Source organism: Zerene cesonia, chromosome Z (genome assembly GCF_012273895.1).
Source record: "Zerene cesonia ecotype Mississippi chromosome Z, Zerene_cesonia_1.1, whole genome shotgun sequence".
Classification (NCBI taxonomy): Eukaryota; Metazoa; Arthropoda; class Insecta; order Lepidoptera; family Pieridae; genus Zerene; species Zerene cesonia.
Genome location: NC_052122.1, coordinates 12,311,605 through 12,334,243, shown reverse-complemented (window position 1 = coordinate 12,334,243; position 22,639 = coordinate 12,311,605). Strand labels below are relative to the sequence as shown.

At 35.1% G+C, this 22,639-nt stretch overlaps 1 protein-coding gene across 7 annotated transcripts in view; it reads left to right on the top strand.

The window, feature by feature from the left end:
• Positions 1–5,563: 5,563 nt before the first annotated feature.
• LOC119835491 (potassium channel subfamily T member 2) overlaps positions 5,564–22,639 on the top strand; it is a 96,783-nt gene continuing 79,707 nt past the window's right edge. For 5 of the 7 annotated variants that reach the window (XM_038360348.1, XM_038360347.1, XM_038360350.1 and 2 more), the window contains exon 1: positions 5,564–6,308. In XM_038360348.1, the coding sequence (XP_038216276.1) occupies positions 6,115–6,308 (194 nt within the window). In that variant the 5' untranslated portion in view covers positions 5,564–6,114. Of the gene's footprint in view, positions 6,309–16,775; positions 17,214–22,639 lie in introns of those variants that run through there. The other 2 variants (XM_038360344.1, XM_038360351.1) reach the window with 2 other exon arrangements.

Sequence of the window (22,639 nt, the reverse complement as noted above, 5' to 3'; positions counted from 1 at the left end):
CAATACCTAGCTTTTTTCATAACACATTTGGACTAACATATTTTCTATTTCAAAAAAGATTTAGTCCCTGTTGGCAACATCGTAATAGACTACAACTGGCAGTGTGGCTGCCAACGTGAGTTTAAAAAGAAAAGAGCCGTCGAAAAACAAGTGAAAATTGGATGGGATTGTTTGGGAATGTGAAAAGGATTGGTGGAGCGCTACATAAATTGTAACCTATTGTTTAATAGACATTAATTATAAAATACATGTAATGCGAGTAACGTGTATAAAACGTTAGAAATAAATATGATTCGAATGTACTAATATTTTGTATTACTTTACATAATTTGCTTACATCAGAAGTGACAAGCCTATGTCCATTATGGGTAATAAGAAAAGACGCAATACAGCTACGACTACGTCGAGTAGTGATAACTCGGCGAGTAGTAAGTAGTGCAAGCGTCCGCACTCCGGCGCTTCGGCGGAAATGTCGTAGTAGGAAGGAAAATAGTAAAAGTAAAAGTCGACAAGACAAGCTACCCTCAGCTACTCCTACAAGTCACTATAATTATCCAATATGATAACTGAGTTTCACCCAATATCGGACGGATGTTGATGCATGGCCGAACATTATACGGTCATATGCGCGTACCTTCTTGTGGTCTGATGAAACGATCCGATATCAGGCATTAAATAAATTGAAAGGTTCAGCCAAAGTGTGGTACGATTCATTATTACGTACTGATAATAGCTGGTTGTTGTGGAAATGGTCTACTTGGCGCAAAATACTCTCAAATAGCTTTCAAATTCAAAGGAATTTGTTTGAATTGCTGATAATAATTATAGATAAAAAACCGTTAGAAAATCAATCATTGTATCAATTTTATTTTGATCAAAAATGTCGAATTGATCGTTTAAATCTAAATATTTCGGATGAAGATATAATTTCAATAATTCTAGGAAACTTTGGTGATAGCAATATCGAGACAAATAGTTTCCAGTCACGTGAACAGTTAGCAAGTTTTCTACATATTCGTTTATTCAAATATGAGTACTTTAGGTGCTAATACTACAGATGATTTTTGGGATCAATGTATAAAATCTTTACAACAAGGCCTTAATAGTACCATACATAAAACCACAAATGCGGTGCCAAGTGAAGTGTTTTGGATATCGGTTGAGAACCGATACGGATTTTTTGATGCATGATAGTGAGGATATTATAGATGTGTCGGATTTACGAAGAGATGTTGATTTGAATATTAAAGCCAATGCGGAAAAGCAGAAAGAAAGCTTCGACAAATCTCGAACTAAAGCCAAAGTTTACGAAAAGGGTGTATTATTTATTGGGGTTGTATTAGTTAAAATTTTAAACAAAACTAATGATAGTAAGTAAAAAGCTTATGTCATCATATAAAGGCCCGTTCCAAGTCAAGAGGGTAATTGCAAATGATCGTTATGAAGTGACTGATTTAAGAGGAGGAGAAAGAAATAATAAACATTATACAGGAGTAGCTGCAGCGGAAAATATAAAACCTTGGATCCGAATCCATGATTGGGATTAAGAAAATAAAAGATTTTAAAAATAAAATAATATAAAAAAAGAACCCTACCGTGTTGGCAAGGAGAGTGAGTAATGTAAGTCTGAGGTTATAAGTCGGTAATATGAAATAATAGAACGAATACTATGATCAACAAGTTACAATAATATTAAGTCTAATTCATGTATTTAAGTTAATTACTGATTGCAGCATTTTATCTAGACTCGTGGGGCGTCCGGGGCTGACGCCTTGCAGAATGGCCGTGTTGGCAACATCATAATAGACTACAACTGGCAGCGTGGCTGCCAACGTGAGTTTAAAAAGAAAAGGGCCGTCGAAAAACAACTGAAAATTGGATGGGATTGTTTGGGAATGTGAAAAGTATTGGTGGAGTGCTACATAAAATGTAACCTATTGTTTAATAGAGATAATATAAAATATATGTAATGCGAGTAATGTGTATAAAACGTTAGAAATAAATATGATTCGATTGTACTAATATTTTGTATTTCTTTAGGTAATTTGCTTACAGTCCCCATGACAATAAATAAAAGCCAGATACAAACTTTCGACAAAATCGTTATATTTTCTCCTAAAATCCCGTGTTCACCCGTTGACAGCTCTATGTTGCCTTCTCTAGAGTTCGAAGATTAGATGATGTAAAATTTCAAATTCATCAATACTGAACAAGGCTTGAAAGGTGACAAACATTTAACGAAAAATGTTAATTATATATAGAAAAATTTTATTAAAGAAAAAGAAAATATCCATTTAACGAAATATTTTTTTCATTAAAAAAAAAACACAAAAATTGTTACATGTCTGCTAATAGAGAAGATAATTCAGACGTCGATGAAGACGCTTATTCCGATAACAACTCAGCAACTGATTCCAATACTGATTAATTGAAAGAAAAACCATATTTTTTAATATCATTATTAAATTTTTCGAATTTTTCTAAAAAATGATTGTTTTATTAATTCAAATCATTACAATGAAATAAATCAATTATATATATGTATTAATAATGTTTGAAGTATATATTAAACCAAAAAGTATTTAAAACTATTGATACTAGGATTGGCAGTTTCGATTCTTGGACATAATATACACACCGTTTCAGTCCAGTTAGACGTCATAGTGATTTTATCATATTATCAATTGTTCTCTTCAAAAATATGTTAATGCCGTACTGTATCAGATGGCCATAAAGTACCCTTAAAATTGTAGCGTCACTTTTATCACTCTAAAAGATATGGTCTGCATAAATATGTACGGCATCATTGTTTCCTAATTAATCTGTGTTAATACAATTTAAAACAAGGGATAAAATGTAAAAAACTGCTATATTTCATTAAACTATGATATTTAAACTTTTGCAATAATTTGCAAAATTTCAGTTTTTGCATTTCTCTATAATTTTTTTAGAACAGTTTCTTTTGAACGGTAATACTATATAACAATTGTATTTTGCAATATCATGTTAAAAGAAAAGTTCCCGTACAGGATCAAATGATTTTACAGCTCTATAAATCAAGGATACGATGAAATTAAGATGATTATTGATTTACATTCAAAGGAACAATCATTTTTTGACGGCATTATTTTTAATAGTACTTTTGAGTGCTTGATAATGTTTTGGAACCGAAGCCGTACTTTTTCAAATCACCCCCTGGACTACGGAAAGAGAGTGGATTGCAACCGTCTATTTTTTCCCTTGTCGCATGATTTTTGTACGGCGTTGCGGAATAATGGATTAGAAGCAGTATTGAAATAGTATGACGCAGATGCCGTATAAAATCAAATGACCAAATTTAGCCCGGTAATTGTCGGAAAATAAAAAAAAAAACCGACTTTGTGGCGCACCATTTTTTTACGGCACTGCGCGTTTTCTTATTATTTTTAATGGATCTATCGGTGGTAAGAATGCCGTACAAAAATATGCGACCAAAATGTACTCACTCTACCTGTACTTTAGAATTCTCACCTGCACTCAGTTGGACAGCTTACAAGTGACGGCATAGTGCTAAATCTTATTATCTTATGCTCTTATATCGTTCTAGATAGGTCACCGACTACAACTGGCAGCGTGGCTGCCAACGTGAGTTTAAAAAGAAAAAAAGGCGCGTCGAAAAACAAGTTAAATGAAATGGCATTGGATGGGATTGTTTGGGAATGTGAAAAGGATTGGTGTGCTACATAAATTGTAACCTATTGTTTAATAGAGATTATTTATTTATAAAATATAATCCTAATATTTTATATTACTTTAGGTAATTTGCTTACAGTAGGTAACGTTACTGCTACTCCTATAGGTTTGGCGCCCAGTGATGGAACTCTTCAACGGTGAACAGCAACTAGAAACTACAACATTCAAGACCTTGTATCAAGAGTCGTGCGAGACTTCCAGTGGTATTTTTGGAAGTTTTTTTTTATGTAAGCTAAGAAAGCCAAAGTCTCGTCCTATAATACGGTCGGACAGATTTTATCACGTATTGACAGACCCGGGGGCCAAGATTAAATCTTCAATTATTCACAGTTATTAGCGACGAAAAGTTTAGAGACTATTGTTGAAAAATCACTAGAGTCTAAAATATTTTTACCATTAAAGTTGCCTTTTATTGAGAAATACCGCATTGCCAGATGAAAAAAAAAAATTGCCAGATAATTTAGGTACGACATTTTTGTTAGGAAAGGAGAAATATCTGTGTTACAATATCTGATTCAGATTTTTTTCACTTTGATAGCCAGTAGGTAATGAAAAAACGTAAACATAATCCTAAACGTATTCGTCAAAGGAAGCCGTCAAAGGAGGCATCATATCAAAAAAAAAAAAAACAACCTAATCCAAATCCAGAAAGCTCAAATAATGAAAATGAAACGAAATAATTGCCGCGTCGTGGATACTCAGCCTTCCATGTCCTCCAGTCACCAAGCGTTAGTGGGTTGGATTCAATTCTTGAATGAACCGCCTATTTAAATCTAGTGTGTCGGAAATGATGAAAAAAGAGTCAATAAATAGTGCAAGTCATGCAATAATATATGTCTGCTGTTTTTATTCGAATTGATCTTTTGATACATGTACTTTTTTGTAAAAAATAAATCATCAAATAAACCACAACAATAGTTGATGGAAAAGTTATCTGAGGAAGACAAACTGACAAGAGCGCGATATTTTTTATAGGCGATAAAAAATTTATTTTGGCCTATATTCTTTAATAAAACCAAGTTAAAAAAGAAAATCAAATTATTTACTTAACCTAGTGAAAGTGATAATAATTAACCAGATTTTTGAAAATGTTGATTGCTTAAATAAATAAAAAAACATTGAACCTCGACAAGAAATCTGATAATACAACAAATATTTCGACGACATACGTTAGCGATATCTTATCGCATTAATGCACCACGATACTAAACTTCCTTACAACACCATCTACATTTCCAAGCTTCAACTAAGGTAACCTTTATAACTTTATTGGACCTATATGAAGAGAGGAGGAATAACAATGTATTATAACAAACAAAAGATAGATGTCGCCACTGCCTTGAAAAATTAACCATAGATGTCGTCACTGCGTTGAAAAATGAAGCAATATTTAAGTTTCTTCGTTTTAATGTAGTTTTTTCTTGAATAAGCGGAGCGTAGCTATACTAGCTAAGTGCATATCTCAAATGCACATTTCAGTTCAAAAAAAGTGTAGGTACTTTCCTGTCAGAAATTATAGCAATCAAACGAAAATTTTCAGAGTATTCTTGATTACGACAAATATTCCCTACTCATTTTGGATAAAACTACATAAACTACATAACCAAAACAAATAGCATTTGTTAATAACATATCAAGAAAACATTGCGCTTTTCATACGTCAACTCCAAAATATATACGAAAAAGCGCTCAACGACATGGGTGGAAAGGAGTAGAACTAATGTAACGGAGAGCGATCCGTTAAACGGGCACATTGATCGTACCGCGCCCGCCGCGCCCGCCGCGCCCCGCCCCGCCGATACCCGCGCGCACTTCACGTCGGACTTGCCTCACTCACTTCACCTCGCCTCCATCTCCACCTCATGTATGAAACGTAGTATCTATACGCTTTTGTTTAGATCCATCAGCTAACTCCATACACTATCAAATTTCATTGTCGCTCGCATTCATACTGATCATTCACACGCTTTCACCTCATACTGTGAACATTGGGTAGCTGTTAACACTCGTGAAAACAATCGACTCTAAACAGTTACTGTATGTGCTGTGCTATCTGAGAGCGTGTTGCGTGTAGTGGTCGATTACAACGGCACTTTGTCTCGACGGATAGTACCGGGCAGCACCACGTTCCGCCACAGCAAACTCCGCTACTCCAACCACCTTCCCGCGAGGGGATCCCCTCTGCGAGCGCGCCAGTCCATCAAGGCCGCGTCATTGAGTCGCATAGAGAACGGCCAGCGGGGCGCAGGCGGAGAGGGCGCCGTCGGCGGAAACGTCGGCGCCGCGGCCGACCGCCTCGGCTACGGCTATGAGGCGCTTTCTGCCGCCAGCGATGGGAGCGATCAGGAGCCAGAAGACGTTCCCGAATACACGCCCTTCGACATGGAGCTCTCGGGCGGTGGAGAGTCCGCTGAAGGGCCGTCGTCCCGTGGCTCTGCCAAAGTAAACTTCCCTCCCGATGTGGAGCTGGAGCGCCGCGCGACTGGCGCCTTCGGAAGCGTCCTGCACCGCGGACGAGGACGCTCCATGAGCGCCTGGAGCGACATCAGCCGTTCCAGCATACGCTTCGAGGAACGGTGAGTCCTATTTTATACATTTATTTTCAGCTAATTCAATACATGAAGCTTCGAACGACAAGATATATAAGCGTATAGGATGTCGACAGGGAACATAAACATGCTAAGAATAGTTTTGCTCGTGCTAGAAGACTATTGAGTGATTCTAGATAGGTTCCATTGTACAGATAGGATCGGGTGTCATACGAAATCAAGGGCCTACCTCCAGTCAACGAGGCATGTAACGGCCGGTGAGAGCGCTCTCACCGCCGCATCTGAACGGAGCGAGTGCGGACCTGCGCACTGGCTAGAAGCGCGACCACACTCCTAATGCATCCTAACTACAACTTATACGTTACTTCACAGATAGTAATTGACTTCGTTTTGCTTCCATGAATACAGAAACAAAGCTTAATGTAATTAGATACTCTTAGGCTTTCATAAAAAAAGGTCTTGTCTTTTCAAATAGTTATATTGTTCTAAATCAAAGATAATAGGGGAAAAAGCAATGAACAGAATTACTTCATCAAAAGAACGCATAGAAAGTTTCATTTTTATAAAGTGTGCTTTTGTATGTTTCTAGAAATTTAAAAAATCAAAGTCTACAAAATATATAATGTTTTGTCCTGATTCACTGTCTGTGACATAGTCAATCGACACAAAACGATTTTGCAACCTTCTAAGGGGGAAGAAAGGAGAACTTGCATGGAATAATGTGATCTTATGGTCCAATCTACTTCAAATTTTCGGATGAAAATTTTTACCATAATGCAAGGAAGAAAGTAATTTTGAGGTAATTTGCATCGAAGTTAATGTTAATATTTAGTGATTGTCTTAATTCGATTTTATTATTCAAATTATGAAAGCTCATACAAACATTTCGTGCAATACGGAGTGTATTTCCTTCTTTGCGTTTAGTGGTGATCTTCATCAATATAAAGTAACATTATGGTTAGTGTCCAATTGTGAAACTGTTTCCCTTGGTAGCGTGTATAGACTCAATAAGTTTTACGTGATTGTATCAATCTTAATCATTTATGGCCCCACCATGAAGTGTGTGTAACATACCGACATGACCGATTTAAAATAAAACCCTAGCCGTGCGACATAGGACAAAGAAAGAATACTCTATAAAGGAAGAACGGAATTTTTATATTAGAAGCGTATAGTTATCATGACACTATTATCTGTTTATTTATAGAAAATTCATTGCTAGCTTATACAAAATATATTATATTGCATGTAACTAGCCCAAGCGCTATGGATAGGTACTTCCGACATTTTTAGTAGTAATTCTATGAGAGTACTTTGCGTGTTCTTGTTAATGTTTTCATTCTGGCAACCATAAGCTCGGAACATTCATTTTATCTACACAAAAATGTACAAAACTTTCAAAACTTTCTAGGAAAAACTACCAGTGGTCTAGTCTATTAGTACTATAGAAAGGTCGGGCACATGAGTCTAGAGCAAGTTTGTCTAATCGAAATTTTGTTTCTTTTTCATTCTTGTACGGTGTCCGTACATCACGTTGCGCGGTTTCAGCATTTTACGTCGATACGAGACATTTTAGTATTACATTCAGTTCGCATTCGATCACCATACAAAACGCGCGTTCTCATAACCATTAACCAAACCATATAGAATTAAGGCAATAAACAGATTATTGTACCTAATTCTTTTATTTACCAATAATTTCAAAATACTATGTACGGGCCCTACAACCCCGTACAACTCTTACTAATTAAACTGCCATTACAATAAAATTAAACAGTCGGTTTTTTTATAATATCAACTCTTGCATCGTGATGAGATACTGTTTGCCCACAAGCTAATAGAGGACGTAATTGGGAAGGACAGGCTGTTATGTAAAAATCTCCTCGATACTCATAAAAGGTCAACGCAGAGAAGCGCACCATCTTTTGCAAGCTATTGATTTATCTAGCTAAATGTTAAACACTAAAGCAGCGGGGTTCTGCTTTATTAGTGATATGTTCCAATATAATCGGCGAAACCAGCAACCGAAACAAAAAAAAAAATGAAAAAAAAAAAACGACAAGAAGTAGAAAGGGAATACAGAGAAGCTTTGGTTTCATGCCAACATACAATTGTAGTCTAATAGTTGTATATTAGAATAGCCATATATTAGAAACTACTAAAAGCTTATGTATTTAAAACAACATATTCAACATTCAAAAGGTATTCGATATAACAGAAAAGGCCTGTTGATAAACAAGTAGAAGTAGATATGTGGGGAAAGGTAAGTCCGGACGATACTCACAATCCCGTTCGAAACTACTATTTTGCGCGGTACTATCCACCTTGTCCACTTTCTGTATGATTTATCTCTCCCTCGCGGAGGCGGGAAATAGAATGCTAACGAAACCACATTTTTCGTTCCATGAGACTAAGACAGCTGACCTAAGAACACGTACATACCTATTTACATGGACACCCAGAGGTAGGTGTGGGATGAATTGTACTTAGGTATTTTCTTTTAAAATGGTCAGAATCGAGAGTTTGAATTCACATACAAACAAACAGGTCAAGCAAATATGCCTATTATTACAATTGCAACTGAAAAATTATTAGAATTACAAAACACGAATAAGTAGCATTAATAAAGTTGTGGAGACAAAAGAATCAATTCAACGCAATTTTGCAATTTTTGCATTCGCTTTTTGCATAAATACACGGTAGACAGTTACAGGCGCTTTTTAAAGTCTCTTATTACCGTGTTATCCGCAAGCCTCAAAAAAGTGTTTGCCGCGTTTACACGGCTGCCACTAAACGATGTGTCATCTGCATAAACACAACTCCAGTTCCCTTTGACTCCGGTTCGCTTTGCCATGTCAATTGACACGTAACACAGTCAAACACTAATGTTTGCAGCCTTCACTAACGCAGCGCTGTATTGGACACGGCCAGTGTTGCGTTGCGTGCCCCGTCGAGCTGAAAGCTCACCAATCGGCCATCAGGCATCGGCCACTAAAGCGGCGATTAATTTTACTAAAGGATTATAGTTTTTGTCACGCAACAATACTTTTAAAGTAATATAAGTATATTAAACCTGCAGGGAGTACATTTTTACTCCAACATACATAAAATGTATTTTCCTTTGATAAGATGAGGCCTCGATAGCCCTCATCTTATCCGACTTCAATAGAATCCTCTTATATCAATTAGGACATAAGTTAATCTATAACTTAACTATGCATATATTTATATTTTATAAATTTATTAAAGTTACAAAAGCGAACGAAACTATACATTTTACAACTTGATTTAGAATGGAGTTATTTTATACGCCCCGACAAGCTATTTAACATTTTTATGACAAAACAAAACGCTACGCAGCTTTTTCTCTTTGTGCCATTGATATACTTCTCGCTACAAACTTGAGCAAAAGCTTTGAACGAATTATTATAATTACGCTGAAGACTTCAAGAGTACTACAAACAGGTACAAAACAAAATGACGATTGAAATGTTCTCAATTGTTTAGTACAAGAGTTTGTTTGCAAGTATAAATTATTACGTTAAATAATATGAGCATAGAAAAATCGAAAAAATTTATCTGCTAATTTACACCTTAATACAAGATTTGTGTTTCATTGTCAAGCATTCTTTATCTGACATAGACGATATGAATAAAACTTCGATTGATTAAAATATTGCAAAACCATCAGATAAAACTTTTGTTCAGTAATAACTCTCAATCCGTCTTCATTTTCAGGTCTCACAATTGCAATTCAAAATATTCATATAAACTGAAAGAACTGGATACTTGATTCTTGTAATAATAATGTCCTGAAATTTTGGCTAAATTTACTTCAATAAAAAAATGGTGTTATGTGGATACGCGATTACGATACGTTTCTCTGTCCACTTTGTGCACTTACGTTGTGCATAACATAACAGTACATAACTAACAAGTAAAGTTAAGTACTTTACGCATACGTACATAACGTTCGGTATTTTTTTTCATTTGAAAAGCACCACATTCTCGAGTTTGAAGAGCATTTCAACATTGTACATAAAAAACGCGCAAAGATGGAGTTAATGGGAGAGCATCTCAATCTTATGCTTAGTACTTTTACGAGTGTAAAATTGTCAGCTTATAGGACATATTGTAAGTAAGCCGCCATGTCAAACTTTGCGCCGCGACGCACAGCACATTCCCTTACTCTAAAAACCATACCACACAACCAAGAAAAATGCGTGGAATCATTCTGGTAAATAAGCAATTGGAAACGTCCAAAGAAGGGAACATCCAGACGAGCTCACTCCTAAGAATGGTTTTATAGAATGTATCGATATGCATAGTTGCCAAGCGCTCTATTTGAAAAACCAAGTACCTGCAACTACCTATTATTGAGAATTAACAACTCATTATTATTATCTTTCTTTGATTGTCTGAAAAACTGTCAGGGTCACCCCCTCATAGTACGTATAATACCCAAACATTTATTTTTTTCAATTAGACTTCTTATAGAAGCACCTTTGAATCGTCATTACATAGTTATAAACTACCGGTTAGGAAAGCAGTTTCTACAGAGAAGAGTCGGCAAGAAACTCTGTACTGCAGACTTCCAAACTTTCAACAGATGAGATTCGATTCAAACTCCTCCACGCGATAGCCCGTGGACTATTACAAATAAAAAGTACAAGATGTGAGTTTCCACGATGCGTCAGACACAGTAGGTATATAAACAAGAGCAAAATAATTGAAAAGTTACACTTAGCCAATGATTGAAAAACAGAGTTTTTTTTAAGAAATATCCTAAGATGCCCAAAAAGTTTGTAGCGAGGTGTAGTATTTATGGGGAATACTGCTAGGTAAAGTTCATTGATAATAGCAAGTCGGGCTCGGGTTGGCGAGCGAAACAGGGGGCTGGGGGATGGAGGCGGGGGGTGCGGGGCGCGGCAGAGGGCACATCTCGCCCGCGGCTGGCAAGCTTCAAATCACGCCGGCTGCGACGCGCCACGCACCTGCCTCGCGAATACCGCGATTGTGCCGCGAACCGCGCCGCGAACCGCGCGACCGACCCTAACTGACAACTACCACACGACCTGAACTATTGGTATCTTTGCTGATCATAACTTCACTCTTTTCCCATAACTTTCCAACTTTTCAAACTAGCTGGATGGCTCGAAGCTGGTATGGTGAAATTAGAAGACGATAGTTTTTATGTGTCCGGGTTGAATGAGTTCGTAATTAGAACGAATTTCCGTATTGTAGGATCTCATGCCGGTACTTTAATAGCAGTTCTACTCAGGATAATAATAATTTATTGAAATAAACTTATTGAAATTTTCTTTTTGAGTAAAATTTTTTTGTATCAAATCGGACAATAACTCCGTTCTAAACGCATTTTTAGAAACAAAATAATTAAACACTTGCATGGAATGTAACTGATTGATTGATTAAAAAGGAACTGCAAAGGTTAGAGAATCAAATCTTGGCGGCAAATATTCCTTAACCTAATTTGAAATTTGCTTTCCACGATACAGACAATTCTAAGACAAATAAAAAACTATTGATCAAATACTAATTGAATTTAACGTTCAAAATTAGTTTACAATTAAACTTTTTATTTAAATTATTTATGTATTATAAAAAAGAGTTTTTATCTTGCCATATAAATAAAACTAAAACAATTGCAAAAACCAAGAACGGTGCAAGTAACAAATGATGATAATATATGAGTATAATACGCGGCAAACGAAAATACGCAAACTATGCCAGCATACGACATACACCTCCGAGACTAACGCCGAATCGAACACATAACGCATTCATGAATACAAACAATTCTGCAGAAGCTTCGTTAGACAACGATAAGAGATACCTTCGGGATAATTGCGTTGCAAACAGTCGACGGAACGGCTGCAGGCGCTAGCCATGCGAGTCACTCGACCCTTTTGTCAACACTGCTACAAATTAAACTACTAGTATACTAGTATTATGTTATCTGTGCTATTACTTTACATCATTAACTTTGCAAAGCGAACTTAAAAGCATAAATAGGATACATTTGAATAATGTTAAATTAGGACTATTTCGAAAAATAGTAACTAATGCATAACATTTTTTCCATTTGCATGTAATGAATGAATCGCCGATTTTGTATAATTTACGGGAGAAATCCCCCTAGAAACGGAAAACAATGAAAGTTTTTAATAATGAAGAAAAATAACAATAACATCCTTATAAGAAAACTATTCAGCTTCTAATTACGAAACCTTGTAATCCACAAAGTTTCGCCTAGTCGAAGGTGTGCAGATAATTTATTAGATGCATTAAAAAAAGGATTGCTCGTTATTAGTTATCGAGATGTTCAGAAAACTGGATAATAATTAGAATCCACGTTTCGATAATTTTATAAGAGAGGTATCGAGAGGCCGGCGAGCCGCCACAAGTAGTGCTCCGATGGAGCTTCGCAACCGTGCTGTTGTAGCGTGTGGACTTCATAATTATTTAAGTCTAAAAATTGTTCAAGTGTATTCCTGAAAATATGATATCCTGAGCATTTATTAATTCAATGTTATAGTATTCCATAAAGCTTTCTGTTATTTATAAAAAAACCTATTAACGCCTTATTTAAAAGATACGAAATTAACCAAGAGAAGTTTTTAAAACAGACAAAAATCTAATCCAGAAATAAACAAGCATTTTAAGTTGTAATTACAAAACTCAACGACAAGTGTCACCGTTGACCTAAATCATTAGACCTATCCCTGGAAATTCAACAGTTTATTGTTACACTCCGCCGCACTCTGTAGCAGATTCACTTAAATATTTCACAATATTCAGTCCTGCTTCAAGCCTTGAAATATCACGAATTTTTAGTAACTTGAGCTTTAATAAAATGCCGTGTTTTAAATTTTGCCAGTAATTGAGTGTGTTGCGAAATTTTTTCAAGAACCTGTAAACTATAATAAAAAAGAAAAAGGCAACTCTAGCAGAGTTGCCTATTCGATAATTAAACAAATGAGTGATAAAGTTGATTTTTTTGAATATAAAGTCCCGTTTAAAGGATATTTCATCGACTCAACAAAGCAACTCAACAAGATATCGACCTTTATTTCAAAAATTTCAAATGGAAATTGTTAAAAAACAAATAACTCGAAAAAGTATGTTTTAAGGAAACCAAAAAAAATATAGTAAGAAGCAACAAGTACAACAGAAGAACGTCTTTAGAAGAAAAATGAATATTTTTACATATTAATTCAAAAGCCATATTTTCAAAATTTTAACGCTCCGTGGATGAAAACTACGACATAGTAGACTCGATACTCATAAATGAAAGGATGAATTGTAAAAGGCTAAAAAAAGTTAGACTTTAAAAATGTACAATAAAACAGAAAAAGTTAGATAAAATCAAAGTAATGTTGGTCAAAAACACTATAAAAGAGCAATTAATTGTAATAAGATAGGTTATCACCATGAGTTGTAACCTTTTAGAACATTTGATAAAAATTTGAATGAGAAAATTTCCCAAATCAATACAACAGCCTGTTACTAGTCAATATAAAACGCAATACATATGTCGATCCACTTTTCAAAGCCCACATATTTTGAACCTCTGCAAACCATATCGTATTTACTTAATTGTTCACTGTGATTAGTATTTATAGACTTGTATAAATTGAAACCCTATTAAGAAAAAGTTTGGTAGAAAAGTAAACAAAATCGAATGTTCAATTAAAAAAAAAAAATATTTCGGCACTAGACGTAATATTTTTCTTATATCGATTTGATTTTAATAATTTCAAATGATTAGTTCGAAATTCCAAGTGTCGGATAAATACATGAAAATAGGCCGTTAAAAATGGACATGCAATAGCAAACTATGTTTTAAATTGTCAATCGGATGAGGATGAGGAGTCCCTCAAAGCCATTATCACCGCTCTTAGCAACAATCCCGAGTGTTCACTGCTATTAATTAGAGTTTGAAGAGCTTGTAAGCTAGAATATATTTAGTTAGATGAACTGCGGTGTATTCTTAAGAGCACATAAGACTGATTCGATCGATTTCCTTCAATAAATCTAATTATCAACTCTTACGTAATATTTTACAATTTTACATAAGAGTTGGCCAAAATTAAACAGATCCAACAACAACAAAAATCTACTACAAAAAGCTGTGAAAATACAAGGCAGAATTCGACGACATTAACACAAAGAATTTAAAAAAAACGTAGCTTGAAATTATTCAAGCGAAGACAGTAAATAGCGCTGAAACTATGTCCATGGTGCTTGACCTGCTTACATAATTCAGGGGACATAAGTTTCGCACTGCAATAACGAACGATGGTAACAAAGCTGAACCATGCCCGATGAGGAATTCGCAAACTGCAATACCGTTTGTGTACATCAGCTTCCCATCCAGCTAGACACCTTTTTGCATCTCCGTCCTATCACTGGTTTCGCAAGCATTTCGCTACTTTATTTATTATATATTCTCAAAATTTCCACAATGGAAAATAGGTATCGGAAAAAAATGAAATTAGTTTGAACGTTTTTTTCTTTTTTTGTGGAATAGTTGTGAACAGCTAGGATTCTTATTTAAAAAAAAGGTTGCACAAAAAAGTTTGAATGTTTTAAGCCGAACGTTATTATTAGTAGCGAAATATATTTATTAAGCAATTGTTTAAATCAAATACATAATTAACGTATTATTTCATTCCTGTAAAGCTAAATTCAGAAAGTAGGTTAAGTGCTTTCTACGTTTCGAGTGACATGTGACGATGTGAATTCGTAAAATATATTAATAATCATTATACATAAAGTCTATGCAGCACAAATAAATAATTAGGGCGCGTTTTATAAAGCACTACACAATGTTATAAAATAGTGCTCGTTAGGAGAATGGCTGTTTGAGAATTATCCAGAACATCGTATGCAGTAAAAATACATGTATTGTTTTTTATACACTATTATAGAAATTTAGTGCTTTTAGTATTTCAAGTCTGAATGTCGTGGATCACTATATTGTTTATAAAGTGAGCGAGTGTATAGCGGCGCGCCTTCATTGACATTCCATACATGCTGTACGTAAGACTTTGACCTACATCACACTTTATATAAATGATGTAATTAAAATGCTAAATATTCCCATTCTTATTATATCCACGTACACGTCTTTGCCAATAAAGGGCGATTTATTAAGTATTAAGATAGTGATCGTATCAAAACGGAGATAAGCAAGATACTGGAAAAAACTAAACTAATGGAAAAAAGTAGGCGTGTTATGCGGTGGTATACCTGATACAGACATAGACAGATAGACTGGTAGCGACTACAGCAGCGTCACAGGTGGACGCATTTATAGAACTAAAACCATTACGAAAATGCCAAAAGAAATAAAAAAGATATCATCACTCGACAATATCTATACATTATAAACATAGAATTGTTGTTTTTTTTGTCCCTGTTCCTGTCCCAATGATATTTCCTACGCCGCCTTCGCACAGGGGGCAGCTCGTCGCTTCCGCCGATATCTACTTCATATGTATGGCATACTTCACATGTTGCTAACGCACCGCAACACCCGCCGCAGGGGGAAAGGCATTGTGGAAAGTAGATCAATCCAAATAAGTTCAACATTGTACTACAACTCCCCCCCCCCCTACGCACACAAAGTGAGAAGTTTCTAAATCATCAGCGAGGGGGCTCAATCTAATCTCAGTGCAATACGAACGGGCTCATTTATGAGAATGTTGATGTAATCCGAGGTCTTAATCAAAAGTAATGGACGAAAATCGGCATGTGAAGCCTTAATCAGCGAAGAAGATTAGGTTGTTGCGTTGTAATAGATTGAATATACGTTCACTTGTATAAATAATTTAACTAATGTATGTATCCCACCTGAAATCAGTGCTTGCTAGACGATCGATCATAAAAAAGAACGGGTTGCTTTTTTTTTCTTTGTAAGACGAACGAATACTTTAAATTTTTATTTCGTTTTCTCTTGTATAATTATAGTTTTTATAATCAAATCCAAAAACAATATCACGTTTTTATCATTGAAATTGTAGTGTGGTATTTTTATAAATAATCATGTTAAGAATATCAGGCCGTTCGTCACTTGAAATTGTCAGCGAGTTTGTTACGACACTGAAAAAAATATTCAGCGTCGACATTTATAAGATATAAATGTACTTACGACCGATGAGCATTTTCTCAGCGGAGGTCGCAATTGTTACAATTGTTCCAGTATCTCGTCTCCATCTCTTCTGTCGAAGCCGCTCGAACGCGATAAGGTTGGAGATAGCGACAAAAGCAAACCATTTAACGAGACCACAATAGTGTCCGATTTGTTCTTCAAACTCAGTCAAATGCCTACGTTTGACCTGCCATTGCATTAATCAAATAATTCCATTCACTGCTACTTCGACACACAGGCTAATGTAGACCGTATAAGTTACGATAGTTACAGGGATGCAAGATTCACCTTTAGGTTTCGATAAATACCGGCATTGATACTTGTAGGTACAGGCTATAGTTAAAAAAATAAAAAATACGATGAATATGACGGTTCGAACAGATATGTGAAAGCTTGGATGATAAAATTTAACCTAAACACAAAGTCTGAGTGTATTCAATTCTAAAATGTGACGGACTCGCGAAAGCCGCACTCGGACCGGAGCCTCTCGCTGGACTCTTCGCTTGAACCTCTCCCTCTATTGCCTGTGAAGTGGTGGTTCCGCAGTGCGAGTGGTTGCGCGGCGAGTGCGTGTGCGGTATAATGTCGATGTTCTTTTTCCGATTCCACAACCTACGTCGCGCCGAGGAGAATAGAATGAAGCGTAGGACCAAAAGGAACACGAACTCGGACAATCTGACGGCGCCCTCGCGGCTGCTGGAGCGGCCGCTGAGCCAGCCCGTCGACAGCCTCGACGAGATCGCCCTGCAGATTCCCAGGTCTGAACTTTTGCCTTGCCGCTTTTACCTTGCACTTATCCGACCGACCTTAGAGGTACTGTTCTTTGTGTAGGCCAGTTCCTGGTAGCATGTCATGCATCATATAAATTTTGTCAAAATCTGCCCAATGGTTAATTAAGTGATTGGCGCATAAACAATCATCTGAACAAAAAAAAAATGGTAACAATTTATTGGGAATCCATTAAACGTCTTTTTTTTTAAATCTTTAATGTTTCTGTTTCCTTATATGATTAACTTATTGTAAGAAAACATTTTACGAGTAGATATAATTTTTAGCTATTTTACAAAAGGACATATTTCCTTAATATCGTGACTTTTCTATTATGTAATAATTGTTATCTATAGCATAGTGAAGTCAGATAGTCATGCAAAAATATGTATCATTTATTGATAAAATCTTAAAACTAATGAGCAATGAATTTCAGTATGAATAGGCGTAGAGAACCGCACATGGTATACAAGGGTCTACTCAGTGGTATATCAATGGTTTAACACGAAGACGAACACTGGGGGACTAAATATGGCACTACATTTTTTATATTTGTACACTAGATTATCTTTTCATAACATATCAAAATAATTGATAGCGGTGGCAGAAACGAATAATGACTTCCTTTACTCAAATAGTTAATGAACTTTCGATCGATTGATTAAAACATAATTTTCTTTTCAATATAATTTTTGAAACAAGCAAAAAATATACATTACCCTGCATACATCAATTGCAATATGACCATAGGCTCCATTACCACGATATAAAAACCAAAAGTAAATCAATTAAAACCTCATAAATCTAAGCAAGTATTAGTGACGCGTCGTAATAATGACTATTCATGAGATGCACAATTATAATATTGTGTCTCTTTACAATATCGCTATAGTTGGAAATGCAATTTGTAAATTAGTTGAGGATTCAGTGTTGCGTGTTTGATCAAATTGGATTTATTTAATTTGATTAACCGCTGGTTAAATGCGCTGGGAAAGATTTAAATACATTGTTGTTTTTGCGTTATTTTACAATATGTAATTGTTGTTTGTGATCTGATATTATTACTATCTACGATTATTTAAAAGGATGTAACGAATAGTAAGATTTACTGAAATTGCAACTCAAGTGCATTGACTTTTATTATAAGCGTTCAATACAGGTACGGCGATTTTAGAATAGATGGCGCTAAAATTAAGAACAAATAAGAAATTTCTCATTTATTTATTTCGCATTTGAATGCTATAAAACCAAAGATTAACTCTTCAGCAAGTATGTAAATAAGAGCAGTCCGCTAGGGCATAGACTATATATATCAGCAAATCCATTCACCATAAACCTACAAGCCCTGGCCTCGGCCTGTCAAAACTTCCGTTAATTACAGATCAAAAATAATGACTAGCACCTAGATCCTAACTAACTGTAAATATATTACATTTTTCAATTCTCTTTCTGGAAAAGATATTGTAATCTAATTACCTAACGGCGCTAATGAAAAAGATCCTTTATACTTTCGCATTTATGTAACACATTATTTCAACTTGGCAAACAAACAATATTTGTTACAAATGTACGATTCACGATCACGAATTAACTATAATCTGGAAAGCATGATACAATATAGAAATATGACACTCATCCCTATAATAATAAGTATCAAAATTGAGCCTATCATGTACATATCATCTTACAAATTTTTATTATTTATTATAAATTGAAAACATAAATGGATCGTTAACATAACGTACAACATCATATTACAATACTAGTCCAATCACAATACTACGAACTAGAACATTTTTTAAATAAAACATTATTACCTAGCCACTAAAATGAAATGTTTCTTTTTTTCTTACATCTAAATATTAAAAACCTACATTTATACGAGCAAGCAAGAACATAAAATCATAAGCATTTTAATGCGCTGCTAGTTTCAATGAATAAGACCGTAAGACTATAATGACTTTTGTGTTGTTCATTCGCCAATTTGTCTCGTGTGTGTGTAAATCTTGCATGGCATATTGCTTTTTCCTATAAAAAAATGTTATAAGTATAATAAGTATAATTGTATTAAGAATCAGAAATTTCTATTATTATCAATTTAGAATGGAAAACAAAGAAGGTGAAATGTTAATAAGCAAGCATAAGCTAAAACAAAGACAAATGAAATATGCAGCGCCTCTGCATATCTGATTAAATACAGATGAGAATATTCACAACTCACGAAACGGAAACGAATATTTGATTCATTCTATATTTTTCATGTTTAAAATAAAACGGCTCGTTGGATGTTATATAAGAACTGCGAAGGTTTTCTTTGTAATTTAGCTTCTCTTTGATGGAGTAGTGCATTATTGGACCGGTAATTGTATGAAGTGGCCTGAGAGCAAATAACTCAGACTCGATGGTGTATAAAGTAGCGGATATAGAACTAATTCACGCAAAGCGAAACTGGAACCTAGTTATCTCTTTCATGTACCCGCCCGATCTTGAATTTGGTTTTAATATTTTTTAAGTAAATAGTTACTCGATGCCACTTTTCTTATTTCTATATTCTCTTCGGTAGGATAGTTATAAAACTTTACAGCATGGTAACGTGCGGGTGACCTTTACTACGTAATTCATAATCTCAAAAACCATGGAATTTTATTCTTTATAAATATTATTTCATCAGTAGAAATCTACATTATTCTCAAACGACATAAGATAAACAAATATATAATGTCTAATTAATTAGATGTTCGAATTGCCTCCATCGCCACTTAGTAGCACAATGCGTCAGTGTAATCGTCTGGACAGTTGGATGACGGATGGATCTGTATTATGTCGAATTCCAGTAAAGTACACAGTTCGAACTCATTACCGAGAGCTATGCACTTTATGTCAGTGCAAGTAGCTGGTACTCTGTTCATTTAATTGGGTTAATGCTCGCACCTGTTATTCGAGCATAACATATTTATATTATGAACTTTTTAAGGGTTTACAATCGCACGATTGATATCAAGTTGAATGGAGTACCACTCAGGATGTATGTAAATGTACTATTAATTATACAAATCAGATAAGATTTTATATAAATGTATGAATACTTGTTTAATTAAACTGAACTATGAGAAGAACTCTTTAATATAGAGCTGTTGCCCGCGGGTTCGCTTGAGTAATCAAAAATATTGACAATTGTCATATATGTCACATTTTTAATGTAGCGCCATCTGGATGAATTTATAAATTTCGGAGTGCTTTGTAATGAATCATCCCATAGGAATGAGATGTTTCCCCGCAGATATAAAGTAGACTATGTCAATCTTTATATCTCCAGAAACAAAAGTAATGTTTCTGGAGATAGTAAGATGGACATGTCTTCCTTCTCTCCAACAAAGACAAACAAACTAAAATGCTTTCGTATCTTTATACACTTTTATTTTTCGCAATTATTCGAATAAGGACTAATTTTTAGCTTTTCAAAATAAATTTTCATAAGGATTTTATGTGCACCATCGAATCCAATCCAAAAGCGAATGATATACTATATAACACAAAAAAATCGATGAAACATAAATATTTCGTCAATTGAGGAAGAATGGCGCGCACATATTGGTTCAAAGGACATTTGTCTGAAGGGATGCAATACTATCGTAGTGGACGTAAATTAGGCGCGGTGACCTCATTCTTGCGAACCTACTTACACATAAACGAGTATAAGGCGACATCGAGTCAACAGGCGAAGAGTAGCTGGTAACGGAATTCCATAATCTTTTAATTCACGGACAATTCTGTGGAAATTTATGAATTGATCACATTTGCTATGTAACAGAGCATCAGGGGAAGGTAAGAAATAGTAAAAGTAAAGTTAATTATGCGTTCAGAAAATAGCATTGAATTTCCAGCAGAAGTAATAGCTTATCACCGAGATGTACCGCTGTGAATTTAAGGGTTAATTTAGAAATTGGCAATGCTGTCTATGGCAGGGCAATGATTACAATAAAACTCGCACATTGAATCAGAAATGAATTTGTATTTCCATTACACAGAATTTGGCCTGATTTTTAAATGGAAGTTGCTAATGCTCCGAACATTTTACCCGATGTTACTCGGCACACCACTTGGAATTCGACTTTTGTTTGTTCTATGCGCAATGACATAATAATATATGTCTTCTTTTATTCTTATTTCAACGAGTTTATAAATATTAATTTCACAAGCTTATAGTACTTTACATGGAAATATTAAGAAGCAATTTCCATTTATTTCAATATAGTTAAGTAATAGTGAATAATACACTATTCGTCTACGTGATCGGTGGCCGACACAAATTGGCACTACTCCTATTACATACAAATCCCTGTAAAACATTATGTCACACAGGAAGTGCAAATGGTATAATATTCCATGTAAACGAAAGTACATTTATACAGTCCCTGACAAGTCACACAACCGGCGAGATGTGAGATGAGGCGTCACGACTGATCATGCTCAAATATTTCAAGGAGACTCGCCGGGCGCGGTCAACGATTACTTGCCACTGCATGAGACGCTTGCTGTGAATTCACTCTTAGCTCCCCAGTCCCCACAGCTTGGCTATCATTGGAAATTCGTGCTCACTGCTCATATTTTATTACAACTAATTTTTTATGTGCATTGTTTGTTCGTTCGCTCGTTCTACTGAGTGTCGTTTTAACAGTTGACGTTTAAATTGGTTAAGTTATGAGAGAAAATGTACCATTCAGTAACCAAATGTGAATACCAACACGTTTCTGTAAGCGGTCGTTTTCTCGTCTTTCAGAATCTAGCGATACTTTAAAAGCCACGCCACTTATTTCCAACATCAATATCACATCGAAGAATCTCATTCAACAGTTCTTCATAAAATATAAGTATTGACATTTCACGGACGAAAGTATGTTTTCTTGGTCGTTATTCTTAACATCATTACTGCGATGCTACACCGATAAAGCTCCGGCCATTATTTATTTACACTTTATTTGTTTTTAAATACATTTGCCATGTGTCTTTTTCCTCTTTCAGCAAAGTTATGTACAATCGAAGTACTTCCAGACCACTTCACATACACGTTCTGTTGAAAAAAAAATTATTACGAAAAACTAACATTAAGTTTATTTTGAATTTTCACATAATACTCTATGTCTAATAGCGGCACGCAATCATTAAGAAAAAATGTTCAATGCCAAAGGTTCATTAGATTGAACAAGTGGCTAGAAATGTAAACAAGTAAAGTGGCCCGCAAACATGGCAACAGCACCTGGTAGCTATTAGTGGATTAGTAGACTGTGTTATAAGTATACTGTATCGGTAATTCAATGGTAATATCTCAATACTAATATCTCAATATACTTAGTCTGGCCATAAATACTGTTACACTTAATTATAAAAAAATATTACATTTGAATTTCGAATCTGT